This window comes from Dendropsophus ebraccatus, chromosome 7 (genome assembly GCF_027789765.1).
Source record: "Dendropsophus ebraccatus isolate aDenEbr1 chromosome 7, aDenEbr1.pat, whole genome shotgun sequence".
NCBI classification, from domain to species: domain Eukaryota; kingdom Metazoa; phylum Chordata; class Amphibia; order Anura; family Hylidae; genus Dendropsophus; species Dendropsophus ebraccatus.
In genome coordinates this window covers 62,329,156-62,346,310 of record NC_091460.1, presented here as the reverse complement: position 1 = coordinate 62,346,310, position 17,155 = coordinate 62,329,156, and the positions used below count along the sequence as shown (strand labels likewise).

At 44.2% G+C, this 17,155-nt stretch overlaps 1 protein-coding gene across 1 annotated transcript; it reads right to left on the bottom strand.

The window, feature by feature from the left end:
- Positions 1-798: 798 nt before the first annotated feature.
- SRD5A3 (steroid 5 alpha-reductase 3) lies at positions 799-14,585 on the bottom strand. Its single transcript, XM_069976535.1, has 5 exons — positions 14,231-14,585; positions 12,388-12,539; positions 7,313-7,504; positions 2,766-2,894; positions 799-1,977 (listed from the first exon to the last, which is right to left on the bottom strand). The coding sequence occupies exons 1-5, from the start codon at positions 14,443-14,445 to the stop codon at positions 1,718-1,720; spliced, it is 948 nt and encodes a 315-aa protein (XP_069832636.1). The 5' UTR covers positions 14,446-14,585; the 3' UTR covers positions 799-1,717.
- Between the last annotated feature and the right edge of the window lie 2,570 nt (positions 14,586-17,155).

Here is a 17,155-nt window from a genome sequence, read left to right as displayed (position 1 = left end):
GGTTCTTAATTCCAGATTACATTAGCCAATGTGCACATTTCCTCTCAGGATATAGCGGCCATGTGATGCAGGATACTTGGACCAATATGGCCATAGACTTTATAGGGAAGTTCCAGCCAAGGCGCGACAACCCTGAGCCCTCTCATTGCAGCAATATTTGGTCCACCATAATGGATAAGTGATGACACCTCCTGGCAATATCAGTACTTGCTGTGGCCAGAATGCCATTTCAGTAGCCTAAATATTACACTATTGCCAGAAGACCAGCCAGTAACAAGATGCAGAAGCTTCAACAGGATAGATAAGTGCAGTCAACGCCACTTTACCAAAAATATTACATCACACAGTATAGGTTGACACTGGGAGTCATAGGAACGTATGAAACTTTATAGGGGTACACAGGCATCCAACCACCCAGAGTCAAATGGCGAGATTTAGGCATGTCCGCTCATCACTACCAGCAACACAAATGTACCACAGTCAGAGAAGAGACAACATGTGAAGTGTGGCACACTATGATCTACCATATGAGTTCAGGGAAAGCTTTCCTGCAGCCAATGTTATACTGTAAATGGCAAACAATGACTCTCCTATGCCTGAGCAACGCAGCCAAGCAAATAGTTCCAGAGGCACAGTCTAAAATCATGCAACACTAACATTAATACACTGTAAGTGATTAACCAATTGAAGGAAAATAAATGAAAGAACACACAAAACAATTTTCACATATTTGATATTTAATGCCACCTCCATAACCACATGGTAGACAGTGTTAAAAAAAAAAAAAAAAAAAGCTCCAATTGCTCTACTTTTCATTCCCTTCAAAAACACCATTGTGCCACATAGTGGGGGGAGGGGGGGGGGGTTGTCATGACTCTTGGAAAAGAAGAAAACTAAACAAAATGCTATGGTGTGAAGGCCAAAATAGTCACATCCATACTGGTCATAAAAAATATTTTTTGATAGGTCATCAGGCGCATTAAACGTTATTAATTAGGAGAAAATAGCTGAGGAGAGAGGGCAGCGGCAATGTTGAAGTTAGTGACAATACTTTCCCTGGCTATATTTCCTGATCTCAGCAGTGAAACCCGCTGTGATTAATAACACTTGATATGCCTGATGACATATCAAAAGGGTTTCCTGATGACTTGTATTCTTAAGGGTACAAACACACACACACACCGTATACGCAGCAGATTTGATGGTGAAGACTTGATGCTGTGTTCAGTTATTTAGATCTAATCTGCTGCGTATTGCAGCAGTAAATACGCTGCGTATACGGTGTGTGTGTTTATACCCTAAATGTTTTTTCACAAAAACACAACCAAAGAAGTATTCCGATAGCATTTAGTAGTGAAAATCTACAATAAATTTTATTCATATGCACAAACGCAATGTTTCAAATCTGCTGCATTTGTGCGTTTGGCTTCATGACAGGCCTGGAATTTTGGTGCTGCTGGACGTTCTAGTTGTAGTTGTGTCACAGGGACAAGTGGAAAAAAAAGTTTATTGGACAGGATCTCATAGCAGAAACCCCCACCAATCAGGAGAAGAAGCACCTGGCAGCACATTTTACTCCTCCACTTTCATTGATCTCCATTAGAACCACTGGGGCCAAAGGGCGGAGAGGATTGTGACAGCAGAGAAGTTAAGTGCTCTACCACATACTTACCTGTTCTCCTGATCAGTGTGTAAATGACATACCATCTGGTAAACCTTAAAACAGGTATGGTATAAATGCTTTTCTGTGAGCAGGGTATGGATCAAATTTCTGATGATAAAACTCGTGGCATAAAATAGCAGCCGAAGATTGGTTAAGAAAGACAAATAAAACCAATAGCCACCAAGTTAAATGGTCTAGTCCAAATAAGAATCCGATAGAAGTGTAAATACACAGCTCAGCAAAATAGTGTGGGCAGGATATTGTCTCAAACCAGTCTCCAGAAGGAATCACATGGTTCATGGTTACAATTTTACCTGCAACAGAAAAAAAATATAGATATGTAATGTAATAGTGCATGAGTATGACATCTTCCACATGTTTCATACCATCAATAAGTACATCCCCTCCTGGTTTTCACACTGCAAGATTCTCTGTATGACATGCTGCACACTGCAGGTCCCTGGTTCTCACACTAGAAAACGACTGTGTTGGGTCCCTGACCATTTAGCAGATATGGTGGCCGCATATGCCTGCAGCTCTCCCCATTCTAATTTATAGGCGTTTTGGAACTTCACAGGGACATGTCAAATGTTCTCTCATGCACAGCCTAGGATTTAGTCTTGAGAAAGGCTACTTGCCAAAACACGTTCTGATGATGTAAAGTTCAATCACCCATTATTGGTAAGTGTCAGGGTAAACTTATTGAATGCAGTGATTGCTGCTGATAGGTTAATAAATGGGGGATCAATAAATGGGGGATCAGAGGTTTCTCAGATCCCAGCCAGTATAGCAGGAGGATGATTAGGTTACACTGGACTCCTGTGCGATCACCATGATGAGCACTAACATTTTCCACCAAGGGGTTATAGCCTTGGATTAGTAACTACTAAAAATGATTTGCTGTGAGTATTGTGGAATTACCGCAGGATCTCTATTAGTGGGCAAAAAATCCTCTAGTCAGGACCACTTGTACTACCAGCATACTATGAAGCATGGGTAACCACTAAAGCTGAGCTTGAGAACAGGGATGCACCATCTAAAGCCAAAAATAAGTGAATACCAAGACCAGACATGCTATAACTATTACTAATAATTTACTGACCCGATTTATCCTTCCTGAGATTAGCAAGAATCACATGAGATCTGTACTGCAGCAATGATGCCCAAATATAAAACAGACATCCAGCTAGGTGGCACCAGTCAAGTTGTTGTAGGATTTCTGTGACTGTGACTGAAAAAGACAAGTAGGAGCATTAAAGGAGTATCCAACATGTACACACACACACCAACTGTAAAAGTTATGAGGATTCTAGAAAATCATATGTTAATCAACTAAAACACACCCCAACTTTACTCAGAGGTTAGGCAACATAAATGTTGGTTACAGGGGTACTCCGGCCAAATGTAAAAATGCAGGGTAGGCAAGGGATGGTGGGGACATAAATAAAAATAAATAAGTTGTACTTACCCCCATCTCCGTCCCCTGCAGCACAGTGCCACCAGCTCTCTGTCAGCCCTATGGCCTCCTGTATCTCCCAGCTTCCCATTTCATCACGACCCAGCAGGAACTACTCAGTTAGACATTCAGTGAGTGACTGTCAGTGACCTCACTCACTCACTATCTGAACAGGCATTTCTGAGCGAGACGTGACGCCACAGGACAATGAGATACAGGAGACTGGCGAATGACCATGAGCAGTGGCGCTGTGCTGCAGGGGAATGGGGATCGGTACGTACTAATTATGTTCCCACCCCACTTGCCTACCCCTTTAAAGAAAAAATTTTAACACGTTGCAACACACGATTGTTCGGAATCCCACCAATTATTAGAACAACTAGGGGGAAGCAGAGATTTATTATACAGTATGTGTATGGAGACTGCCAAGTGCAGCAAGCCAGATATCACACAGAGCTGGTGAGTGAAGCATGTAACTGAGCGCTTCTTTAATGATGGAGATCTGAGCGCTTAGGGCCCTGAATATTTAAAACATTTGACATCTCTGCAAAATGTCAAATTTTCTTCTAATGACAGACACTTTAAACATTTATGTCAGAGCAAATCATCCAATCCGAAGAGGATCCAAGCACACTAGCCAGCAGCTGCATCACTTCTGTACATGCAGAACAGCTGAGCAGAAGACATACACAATATAACAGTAAATACATAAATAATTATAATTTTACAGGTTTTGTTTCTCCACAGACTTTCATAATCTGCAACATGAGCCATGCTATTAGCCTAATAATTGATGTAGGGCAGAGGGGGAGAGGTCAAAGGGATCCTGCCATCATGTTCATGCTGCCCGAATGACACTCCAAGCTGTGGTAAAAACATTGACCAAAAAAGAACACAATATAAGGCTATTTTCACACACAGTATTTTTGCTCAGTATTTTGCAACCAAAACCAGAAGTGGATTGAAAACACAGAAAGGCTACATTCACACACTGTTGAAATTTAGTGGATGGCTGCCATTTAATGGCCATTATTTCCTAACAACGGCAATTATTTGCCATTAATGGCAATAATGGCGGCCATCCACTAAATTTCAACAGTGTGTGAACATAGCCTTTCTGTGTTTTCAATCCACTCCTGGCTTTGGTTGCAAAATACTGACCAGAATACTAAGCAAAAATACTGTGTGGGAACATAGCCTAATACTGAATGTGCACACAGCCTAAATAAACCTAAATTTGTGCAGGTTGATGATATTTCTTTTTTTTTTTTAGGCCCACAGCTTTAAAAGTTTAGAACAGAAAATGCATAAATCCAGCCCTGTATGCATGTTAAAGGGAATCTGTCAGCACCTGGGCCCTCCCCGAGGTGCTGACAGTGTGCTGTAGCTGGCAGTCCCCTAGTGAGCATGGTGCCTTTTGGTAATTTGTCCAAACATTGGATTATGCAATATCTTGCGTATCCTACTGTAATTGAGTCAGAGTTGTGGCTCAGCGTCTGTGCCGCACTCTAGCACGCCTCACTGTTGCTTCCTCCTCCCTCTTCATGAATAAGCAATGCTGCCCAGCCTCCTGCTCACTTATCTGTCAGTCAAGATCTGCTAACAAAGGACCGATTCTGCATTAGATATAGTTGAACCCCCTAGAACAGGGGTGTCAAACTCAAATAAACAGGGGCCAAAATTTAAAAATTAGACAAAGTCACGGGCTAATCTTTATATTTATTAAGGAGTGCATGCAGCGCTCCTGGCACTGTCAGATTAGCGTGCGGCATTCCTGGCCCTGTCAAAGGTGTGCGTCTCCCAGCACTGTGCACTATGATAAATTGCTATGACATGGTTAAACCAACCCCAATGGTAGTTACCCATTTTTTTCCCCCAAGCAGTAGGTAATCCCATAATTATGTCCACTGCAGTAGCCAACCCCTTCAATAGTGTCCCACATAGTAACCAGCCCTCCCAATATTGCCCCACATAGTAGCTAGCCCTACTATTGGTGCCCCACATAGTAGTCATATAGTAGCCATCCCTCCCACTGGTGACCCATATAATAGTCAGGCCCAAAATGTCCCATATAGTAGCCAGCCCTCCAATATATATATTTTGTAGCCAGCCCTCCCAAATAGTCTCTTATATAGAAGCCAGCACCTCCCCCATAGTATGTTATATAGAATTCAGCCCTCACCAAGAGTCTCATATGTAGTAGCCATCCTTTCTCCATAGTCTCTTATATAGTAGTCAGTCTTCCCACATAGTCCCTTATATAGGAGACAGCCCTCCCCATAGTCTCTTATGTAGTTGCCAGCCCTCCCCCAGACTCACCCAATGCTGGACGTGCGCAATGACATCACCAAGTTGCTGGCGTCTGGACGCTGCTCACATACTTCTAGGCCACAGGCTAAAAACTGCCTGTGGCCTACAAGATTATAATACCATCTAGGAGAAAAAAAAAAAGTGTTTCAGGGTGCCTTCACACCTACCGTATCGCAGCAGATTTAATTAAATGAACAGAACACAGCATCAAATACACACTGTCAAATTTGACAGTGCGTATTTGATGCAGTGTTCATTCATTTAGTTAAATCTGCTGCAGATCCGCAGCGGATTTTCTGCTGCGATACGGTAGGTGTGGAGGCACCCTCAGGGGGTGCCTTCACACCTATCGGATCCACAGCGGATCTCACTGCAGCCGTGCCGCCGAGCAGGTACTTTATGCTCTCGGCGGCGGGCTGCAGGATGCGGCCGGGGATAGGGGATGCGGCCGAGGATGGGCTAATGCGGCGGCGGGGCAGCGGACAGCGGGGGATTAAAGCACATATTCACAGTGGGATGTTAATCCCGCTGCGAACATGTGCTATCATAGGGGTGAATGGTACCGGATCCGCAGCGGTTCTCGCTTCGAATCCGCAGAAGTGAGATCCGCTGTGGATCCGGTAGGTGTGAAGACACCCTCAAAGTGTTTTTGCACTGCTCCTGGTAAGACCCACATGACCGAAATCAGCAGGAGACAAATGAGTGCACATGTTTAAATCCCTCCTGTCTTTCCCATTCTGTCTGCAGCAGCTATGGTGAGTGTAATACCTTATCCAGATCCGTGCTGTTTGGGGGCAACCTCCTCCGCCGATTGTGTCGGCTGGGTGTTTTTGGGGCGATTTTGGGTCTGGTCCTGTGACATGGGGGTTGCAGGGCCGTTCCATGGCCTCCCTTCCCTGCCTGTGCACGCCTGGCGGGGGTGGTGGTCACTGACCGACACAGTGTGGACTTGTGTAGGGACCCATGTGTATCAGAGACCTGCATGTTGGTACATGGGGCAGTGTGGCTTGATCAATTCACACACAAACTTCTGATGTTTTTTTATATGCAGCCGAGAGGCATTAGTGTCAGCTATAGGTGTGAGGTGCAGCGCTTCTTTTTCTCCTGGATCCTACAAGATTATAATATGGGAGGTCTGAGCAGCAGTTTGGACCTCCCATTTATAATCTGCAATGTCGCCGGCCAGATTTAAAACAGGAGAATAGCGTGGCGGGCCAGATTTGGCCCATGGGCCAGGGTTTGACATGTCTGCCCTAGAAGGTGTAGGAGCTGTGGTCTAGGGTAAATCACCTGTCTAGGGACCAGCAACAGTTTGTTTTCTTTGATTCGATTCCCCTGATGGAAATCAAATAGTAATTAACTTTCTCCCAATCAGATCCAAATTATTATTTTTTTTTTTTATAAAACGAAAAAAAAAAAAGCTTTTTTTACATTATCTTAAAAAAAAAAAAAAAAAAAAAAAAATATATAAATAAATATATATATATATATATATATATATATATATATATATATATATATATATATATATATATATATATATATATATATATATATATATATATATATATATATATATATATACACACACATGCATGCGATTGGGAATACTTTACACTTTTAAAAAGGATATGAAAAGAGAATTTCATTCAGGGATTTCGAACCAAAGAAAATATACTGCTGCAGGTCTCTAGACAGGTGACTTACCCGTAGACCACAGCTCAAAGACAGCCGGTATTCAAGTATATCGGATTGCAGATCAGTCCTCTGTTTGGCAGATGCTCACTGACAGCATGACTGAGCAGGAGGCCGGGCAACATTGATTATTCACGAAGATGTAGAAAATCGCACACACAAAAAAATTATATAGTTCTCACACTTACCCTTATTGTAATCCAGCTCTGCATGATCGAGTACAGTTATCCCAAGGAGAAAGTAGTAAAAGACTCCAAGACAATAATGAGCAAGATTAATGACTCCACCGGAGTATACACTCACATAGAAACACTCAAACAGCCGCCGGAGACTGTGTATCCACAAAAGGGAAAGAGCCAGAAGAGTAGATAGTTCTTCATCTATAACAGAAAATGAAGCATAAACATACTGCAAGATACTGTAGGGTATTCCTATAACTATGAATACTATATAATCAGACTACAAGGAGAGTGTTGGAGAAAAAAGGCAGAGCGGCAAGAGTGCTTTATTGTTACTATGGTCCCGTGATCTTTATAAATGGGACAGTCCAGGTAAAGGTGGGTGAACCAATGCCTGTATGTACAGGCCTAAGTGCTTGAAGTGTATGTGTTTGGTAGGGGGGCTGCGTTGAAATTAGGTAACCTGATAAGGCATGTCTCAAGCTTTGTGTATTGGAGGAGAGTCTAACATTCTTAGGTAATGCATTTCATAGAACTGGTGCAGCTTGGGTGAAGTCCTGAAGACTGGAGTGAGAGTTGTGGATTATGCAGCATGTTAAGTGCAAGTCACTGGTGTTCTGTAGGAGTGCAGGAGTGATATTATGGCAGGAGGTATATAGCTGGGTATCAGCAGCATACAGATAATACTGAAAACCAAACTTGCTTATGATTTGTCCAATGTGGAAAGTGGAAAGTCAGAAAAGAAGAGAGAGACTTAAGGAACCCCAACAGTAAGGTGAAGAGAAGATGAGGTGGAGGCAGCAAATTAAAAGCAAAGGCTATGTTCACACATAGTATTTCCATCAGTCCTTTGTCTTTTTAATTCACTCCTGGTTTTGGTTAAAAAAAAAAAAAAAAAAAAAAAAAAAAAAAAAAGACTGATGGAAATACTATGTGTGAACATACAAAAATATATGAAAGAGGGGGGGATTAAGCTCACCTAGGCGTTTTCCTACTGCATTTCCCTACTGCAGCAGCTCAAAAGGTGGAGGGTGCACGGGAATCCGGTGCTGGCCAGGCACTGACAACATAGGAGTTCAACAGAAGTAAGGTGAGGATCCCTGCACTCCAAACGTGGTGATTAAAACATAACTTAATGAAAATAGATTAAAACATGGTACGCACAGAATGACCATGGTTATGTTTAGAGATGAGCGAACCTAGAGTCCAATCGAACCTGAGCGTTCGGCATTTGATTAGCGGTGGCTGCTTAACTTGGATAAAGCCCTAAGGCTATGTGGAAAACATGGATATAGTCATTGGCTGTATCCATGTTTTCCAGACAACCTTAGAGCTTTATCCAACTTCAGCAGCCGCCACTAATCAAATGCCGAACGTTCGGGTTCGGATGGACTCAAGCATGCTCGAGTTTCGCTCATCTCTAGTTATGTTTTAATCACCATGTCTGGAGTGTATGGATCCTCACCTTACTTCCGTTGAACTCTATGTGTGAACATAGCCTAAAGGAGCAGTTAGAGAGGTAGGAGGAAAACCAGGAAATAGGTTCTCTTTAAGGACTATCACCTAAAACTCACTGTCCCTATTATCAAAGGTCATGTCTTCCTAAGTGCATCTTTATAGAGACTGCCTTTGCCCAATCCTGTGTTTCAGTGCAGCAAGGCAGGGCGCCGCCATCTTGATGATGTCACTTGCGTTCCACAGCTGGAATGCAAGCGATGTAACCAAGATGGCGGCGCCAGCCTTGCTACACCGCAAAAGAGGATTGGGTAAAGTATAAGATACAGACTGCAAAGGCAGTCTGTATCTTCATTTTGTCTATTTATGAAGATACTGCCTTTATGAAGTTACTGCCTTTGCAGTCTGTATCTTAAACTTTACCCAATCCTCTTGTTCACTGCAGCAAAGCCCGCGCCGCCATCTTGATTACATTCCTTTCGTTCTACCGCTGGAACGCAAGTGACGTAATCAAGATGACAGTGCCGGCCTTGCTGCAGCGAACAAGAAGATCAGGTAAAGTAGAAGAAACAGACTGCAACGGCAGTCTGTATCTTCATAAATAGACAAAATGAAGATACAGACTGCCTTTATATCTTATACTTTACCCAATCCTCTTGTTCAGGCTGGGCGCCGCCATGTTGATTACGTTAATTGCGTTCCACCGCTGGAACACAAATGACGTAGTCAAGATGGCGGCGCTTGACTATGCTGTCGCTGTGCATGACAGGAGCTTCCTGTCTCCCGCCCCAAACTAAAGGGGGTCAAGAAGGGAGTATTCAGAGACAAGGCCAGACTTTCTAAGAGTTTAGAGATTGAGGGGAGATTAGAGACAGGTCGATAGTTAGCTGTACATGATGGGTCCAGAGTTTGTTTGTTTTTTACAGTAATGGGGTGATGACAGTTGATGAGTGTTTGAAAGTGGAGGGAAAGATGCTAAAAAAATAAAACAAAAAAGGTATAGGTTGAAGATTTTAATTAGGTAGTGAGATCAGGAGAAAGACTGGACAAGGTGTGATGGAATGGGGTCACTACAGCAGCTGGTGGGGTGAGAAGAGTCTGGAGACTTCTTTCTTTGTCGCTGGTTGGAAGTCTGAGAAGGAGATCTCTATATGGGTGTTGTCTATTTTATCCATGAAGTAGGATGCTAGGTCTTCAGCATAGTGGTCAGTGATGGGAGTCTGTACTTTGGGTTTGAGAATACAGTTGAGGGTATGAAACCTCTTTTGTTTTGGGTTATGGGATAGAGAATAGAGAAGTGTGGTACAGTAGGATTGCTTAGCAGAGTGAAGAGCAGTGTAGTAGCTTCTGAGCACAAACTTATAATGAAGAAAGTCTACTGTTGTCTTGGTTTTCCTCCAGGCAACACATCTAGAGCAAATAAGTTCTAGATGTGTGCTAGTTTTGTGGCCATCGGTGTGCAAATTTGTCCAGGATAATAATAATGATGCTTTTATTTGTATAGCGCACACAGATTCCGCAGCACTTTACATAGTTTTTGCCAATTATTGCTCCCTGTCCCCATTAGGGCTCAATCTAAATTAACCTATCTGTATGTTTTGGGTGTGGGGGGAAACCAGAGTATCCGGAGGAAACCCACGCAAACATGGAGAGAGCATACAAACTCTTTGCAGGATGCTTTTGTGTTTTACAGCCAGATTAGAACAGGAGAGGGAAGATATTGGGGCAGTGATTACTGTACAACGTCTAAGAGTTGTTGGGTATTGAATGCTCATAGGTTTCTGTATGTGGGTGAGGTCAGGGTGTCAGGAGGAGAATGAGAATTTGTGACAAGAAGGTTTTGGTGTGAGAACGCTGTAGTAACTCTACAGTAATGTGGGAAACTGGGCAAAGTCAGGAAAAAAACCAAGTCCAGGGTATTCCCACCCTTGTGAGTCAGAAAGCTGAGAGAGGCCAAGGGAGCAGGTTAGAGAAAGAAATTGAGAGGCAAATGGGGAGACTAGGTTGTCAATGGGGATGTTAAAAAGCACCCATGATGGCAAGATTATCAAAAGACAAGTAGTAAGGAAGCCAGGTGAGCCTAGAGAATAAGAGATGACTGCGACTCTCAGGGAAAATGGCTGGAAGAGTCTTATGGTGTGAACCTTAAACTAGGAGAATGATGAGAGGGTACAGGGGAATGACCCTGAAAGTGCAGTCTGGGGAGAGAAGTACACCCGCTCCTCCATCTTGCCTGTTCTCTGGTCTAGGAGTATGGGAAAATTGTAAGCCACCATAGGTCAGAGAGGAAGGAGTACAACTCTTGTAGCCATGTTTCTGTGAAAGCCAGTAGGCGACAATCTGCTTCAGAAGAACTACAGTAGCAGGTGTATTACATAGCATAATTTCCCAGGGGAAACAAGCCCTGACCTGTTAGCTCATTGCAGACAGCAAGCGGGGAGCGGCCAGAGAGGATGGCCAACCAACCATTAGATCATTCGAGCGGCCCATTGTAGTGGCTTTTACAAACTGAACTATTACTAGGGTATTTCCTTTTAAAAAGTTTATGTTTATATGGATACTCATTTGTACTGTATAGTAGACTTAGATTTAGGGTACAAACACACACACCGTATACACAGCAGATTTGGTGGTGCAGATTTGATGCGGTGTTAAGTTGTTTAGATATAATCTGCTGCGTATCGCAGCAGAAAATACGCTGCATATAAGGTGTGTGTGTTTGTACCCTTAGTGCACATTTTGGGTTAAGGTGTACAGCCTTGTTGTTGGCCATACTGGGACCCGTTTACACTAGTTAAAAAATTTGTCTGACTCTGGTGGTATATGTATTGTGGCGTTTTTAACTGTATGCAATAAAAGTTACTTTGTAGAGTGGTACGCCTCTGTGATAGGTGTAATAGTAAAGGTGCCTTTATATTTGGCGTTTTATCCTCTGTGGATTTTTATTATAAGTCATAAGTAATATGTGATTCCTTCATCATTCCAAGATTTCTATTAAAGTAAAAGAAAAATGCAAAAAAACAAACAAAAAAAACATGTATATGCAAAGAGACATGGTGGGGTTTTTTTTACCTTTTTTGAAAAAAAAAAAAAATACTGTGATCGCCTACTAAGGAGAATATCTGGCAACAGCATTTTTTAGCCAAAAAACACCAAGCACCTATTATGCTGTTTTATTGGTGTGTTTTTTTGTTGTTTTTTTTTGTAAAAAAAGCCAAGTGCGATTCCACCCTAAGGGTAGTTTCACACATACTGTATCAGCAGCGGATTTCACGCTGCGAGTTTGCAGCCAAATCCGCTGCGGGTCCGCTGTACTGTGAAGCTGAATAGGTCCCATACACGCAGCGGATCCGCTACGTATATAGGACCCGTCCCCTTTAACCCTCCCTGCCGCCGGCCGCCCACATTACCTGCTCGGCGCCGTGGCTGCAATGAAGCTCCCGACTCCTCTCGCTCCTCATCAGCCAATCAGTGCTGCCCTGCACGGATTGGCTGATGAGGAGCCGGGAGCTTCACACAGCCACTGCACCGAGCAGGTAATGTATGCTCGGGGCCGGGGCTGCGGGCTGCCGGCGGGACGGATCCGGTACGTGTAAAGCTACCCTAAAGGGAACATTCAGTGCACCTACCATATATCTTCTGCTCAGAGTCCTTGTGAAAAAAGTTAAATAACAGTTGAATCCATTGTGGTAACTGAACACCAAGCAGCAATGAGCGCACTATAAATCCCAGCAATGCTCCATTCCAGATTACAGACAATAAATAGAAATGCCAAAACCACCTGTAAGGAGAAAAAAAAAAGAATAAATATTTGTAATGGTGCGTTTACACGTAACGATTATCGTGCGAATTTGCGCGATAACGATCGAATTCAAACGATAACCGTACGTGTAAACGCAGCGAACGATCAAAAGAACGAACGAGAAATTGTTCATTTTGATCTTACAACATGTTCTCAAATCGTCGTTCATAAAAAATTTGCAGATCGTTCTGTGTAAACAGTCGTTCGCCGATTTAACCAACGTGTGAGATAGGCTTAAGTGATCGCAAAACGATTTTCCATACGATGTATCGTGCCGTCTAAACGCTGATCAGTATGAAAAAAAAAATGGTTACTCCGACATCGTCAATAGTACGATCGGGCCAATTATCGTTTCGTGTAAATGTAGCATCAGTGTCTCTTTATAATCTCCAAAAGGGATGGATGCATTTTTGTGTCCATGTTACTGGTGCAAGTCCCAGCCCATCTGCAAGTCTGATGACTTGAAGTGACAGCTTTCAGTTTGGTTTATTTGACCTTCTGTTGGCTATGGGACCTGTGCCAGTAAAATGGTAAAAAAAAAATGCATCCCATATAATGCTACCCTTAAAGGAGGAGTCCCACAATTTTAAAAATGTAATAATAAATAATCATTACCTACCTATCCCCGTGTCTTTGAAGCACAGTGTCACAGGCTGTGGATCCCTCCCAGAGTTCCAATGCAGGGGGAAAATGCCTGACCTGGCTGATTGATCAGCCATTCAGTGACTGCAGCTGTGTCTCGCCCCAGTCATTGACTGTGTGAGCAGGCAGTCCATCAGTGTGCCATAGCCCGTCTATGAGAGAGCTTGCACGCCTCCACTGTCATTCCCTTCAGCGGAGAACGGTGGCAGCGGGGGTGCACAGGCTCTCCTATAGATGGGCTATGGCACACAGGAGGCAGGTGGGATTCTGCAGAGGAGAGTTCTGCCGTGGAATTCCACCTGATTTACTCAGTGTGAACATACCCTTAGGAGATCCCAGAGTGGCAAGCCAGCACTGTGAAGGTGCAGGAGAGGTAAGTATTGATTATTACACAGCTGAGTAATTTTATTATAATTGCCGGACTCTCCTGTAAAGGGTACCTGTCACTGGGGTTCTCTCCCCTGATCAGTATTCAGTGGCAGCCAAGACCACTATATCCGGTTGCCTTGGATACATCCTACACCTGGAGAGCTCCATGCACAAGCCCCACTGTGACAGGTAAGTGGTAGGTTTGTTACACTACAGAGCCTTGCATTGGGAAGCACTGCTTTACTATACAACTGCTAGATCACTGCTTCAGCTACAATACTATAGAGCAGGGAACCTTCAGCCCTCCAGCTGTTGCAAAACTATCATGCTTGTATAAGTATTGGCTGTCCAGGCATGATGGGAATTGTAGTTTTGCAGCAGCTGGAGGGCGGGAGGCTCCCCATCCCTGCTATAGACTACATGTTGAACAGGACTGTAGCACTATATAGACAGACGGGTACCGCTGATATCTATATGTCTTCACATACACTATACAGACTGGGCTACAAAGGCAGCCTCCTCAGGCTGCACATGAACTACAAACACCAGCAAGCCCTGTTACTACACTTCCGCAACCAATTACGTCACTGATCAAAGCCGCAACCTGATTGGCTGCCTCGGTCCCCGCACATAACACGTGCTCCACAGCGCTCTGTTACCTCTTCGGGAGGTCGAACCAGTGCAGCCAGGCGGGACGTCTGCCCAGCTTGGTCTTCCCATAGCGGATGATATCCTCGAACACGGCGTACAGGGTGGAGTACCGGCGGCCACAGTCCCCGAGCAGATGAATGATCAGCGCCAGCAGGAAGGCCACGTCTAGGAGCAGCCAGCATCCGGCCGCCAGGCTGAGCCCAGTGTCCGGGAGCAGTAACATGGCCGCCCTGCCCAGTGATCTCCAGCACCGCCGGGACTTCTACATTGGGGATATAGCTCCCAGCATGCCTTGCTTAAAGGCACCCCGCAAGGAGCAATGCTCGCCTACAACGACCAATCACATTCCAGTTTCATTTTGCAACTACCCTTAGCTGTAATCTGATTGGTTGCATTTGCACCTGCCTACACCTCCTCCAATGTCACGTGGTCACCGGCTTGTGGGATTGGCTGATGTGATAAGTTATCTATTAGCTGCTTGGATGGAAGGGACTGTGTGAAGTGGTCCTCACTTTAAGGGCATGTTCATGAGGGCGTTCACCACACCAATCTCCATATAATAAACCATGCTGTTTCACTTGGTAAAAAAAAATCAACTAAATATACATTTTTTTTCACCAACAGGAAACTTTAAACTTAACAAAAGAGAACTAAGCATGTTGATAGGTTGCTGTGTGATTTCTGACACATACTACAAAAAAAAGACCACATGATGTCCCTGTCAGACCCCTCTCCCATTGACTTAAACAGTACCAGTCATAAAAAAATAAGACTTTTGATATGTGAGAGAGATATCAAACGTTTTTATCAGAGTGTTCAGCACAACAAGCTGGGAGAAGACTGCATTGCCATGTGCTCCTCTCCCTGCTTGGTGTCTGAGCCCTAGACAGCCCCATAGACTGACAGATTCAGGAGTGAATGCCCTGTGCAGACTTCTCCTGTCTTGGGAATTGTGCACACTACGGGATTCCGATGGAACACCCATTGCGGATTCCGCAGCTCATGGACCCTGGCGGCCGTGCACATCTATGCGTCTCCCATAGGCTTCATTCTATGGTTTGCCAGATTCCGCCATCCGCCCGAAGAATGAGCGGGTATATTCTTTGGGTGGACGGTGGAATCTGGCAAACCATAGAATGAAGTCTGTGGGAGCTGCAGAGTCCACAACAAGTGTTTTGTAGGGATTCCGCAGTGTGCACATACCCTAGTTCTCCCAATTGATTGTGTTCTGAACACTCAGACCCAGTCCAATCAAAACTTATAAATGTCTCTGACTTATCAAAAGTTTTTTTTTATGACAGTGTCCATTTCGGTCAAGTGGGACCTCAACTATTGACAGGTCATAGAGAGATGTCAAAAGTTTTGATCGCTTTGGGTCTGAGTGCTCACACCTGTACCGATCATTAGGGCCCATTCACACTACAGACATGTCAATTCTTTGAGCGGAGGCGCGCGAGCCCTCCCATTCAAACGGATAGCAGGCAGCATTTGGCGCGGGGGTTCCACACAGGATTTTGGGGGCAATTCTGTCGTGTAAACGGGCCCTAAGAACAAGCTGGAGGAGAACCGCGCTGCAGCATGTCATCTCCCCGCTCTGTGTGAGTGAAAGAGTCGGCTCCAAACACTTATATTAGGAGCCCAACTCGTCACACAGAGCGGTGTGGAGAGGACCTTGTCAGTATGGTCTTCTGGCTCGTTCTCACAATCATTATGAGTCTGAACACTAAGACCTGGACTGATGAAAACTTTTGACATGTCCCTATGACATCAATAGCAGAGAATCCGGGAGGTGCTTAGTTGTATGGTCGGCTCTCCTGTCACAGTACCAAAAACAACACAGTGACATTATAATGACCAAATTGTAGCATAGCAAACAGCATTGTCTCCTGGTGAGCATGTAGCTCTAGTTTGCCTCCAGCTGTCTCTTCCTATGGCCGGGGAGACTGCAGGTTGCCTGCCCAGCCTTGCCTCTCTTCCCCCGGACCTCCATCACCACCGCTAACCGCCCCGCATTTCCCTCCTCCACTGTTGCCTCTTGATTTGGCTGGGCAGACTGCAAGCAGCCTGAGTGGCCTTGTATCTCCAACCCTGGACTGCCATCACGCCACTGCCCCCCCTACAACCCCCTCCTCCTGCTGGTCCGGTGGTACCTGACCTCTGACTGCCATGGTGTCCTCCAGTACTTCTTGCTGGGGACACTGCAGACAGCCTCCAGGGACTTGGCTTTCTTCTCCGGGATCTTCAGCACTGCTGCCTCTCACTTGTCCAATGGAATCTGACGTATCTGTCCAACGCTCTATTCTATGTATTTTTGTTGTGCTCCGTTTGTCATAGTTGTGTTCAGTTTTTTTGAACGGAAAAAAAAAATCCTTCATGCGCCTTTTTTACTCTGTTCAAAAAAATGGAACACAAACTGAAAGTGCACTTCCGTTTTTTTTTTTTTACATTATAGTCAATGTGGACGGATCTAAACAGAAGATATTTCCGTTCTGTTTGCAAGTTAACAGTTTTTTTACTGAGCATGTGCAGAAGAAGTGAGAAACCAAAGAAAAATAAAAGATATGCAAATACATGCTGACTGATGCAAACTCATGTATAAAAATCTGTTTTTTTAATAGCCAAACCAGTTTATGTTTATCTGTTCAATTAATATAGAAGGATCGGTTAGCAAATAGGAAAATGCTAGTGTGAACCCGGCCTTTACAGTGTGAGTATGAGGTAGACCTGTTTCACACTAACAAAATATGGAAACATTTTTGCTTCTGTGTTGTGACCAGAAGTCCTGGTCTGACTACAGATCTCATGAACTGACAACTGTGCAAGTCATTAGAAGTTTGCTCAAAGCTACAGTTGGGGCCATGTCTGATGTTAGGTTAGTAATAGGAAATAGCTGAGTGATATGAGCAGGGCTGTGAAGTCGGTAAGGCTAGGTT

Bases quoted from the DNA above. Each gene is read 5' to 3' on its own strand.
- SRD5A3 (XM_069976535.1), bottom strand. From the start codon at position 14,445: ATGTTACTGCTCCCGGACACTGGGCTCAGCCTGGCGGCCGGATGCTGG. The intron at 2,895-7,312 runs GTAAGTGTGAGA...TGTCTTTTTCAG, and splicing joins AGAGCTGGATTACAATAAGG to TCACAGTCACAGAAATCCTA. The intron at 1,978-2,765 runs GTCAGTAAATTA...TTTCTGTTGCAG, and splicing joins TCTCAGGAAGGATAAATCGG to GTAAAATTGTAACCATGAAC.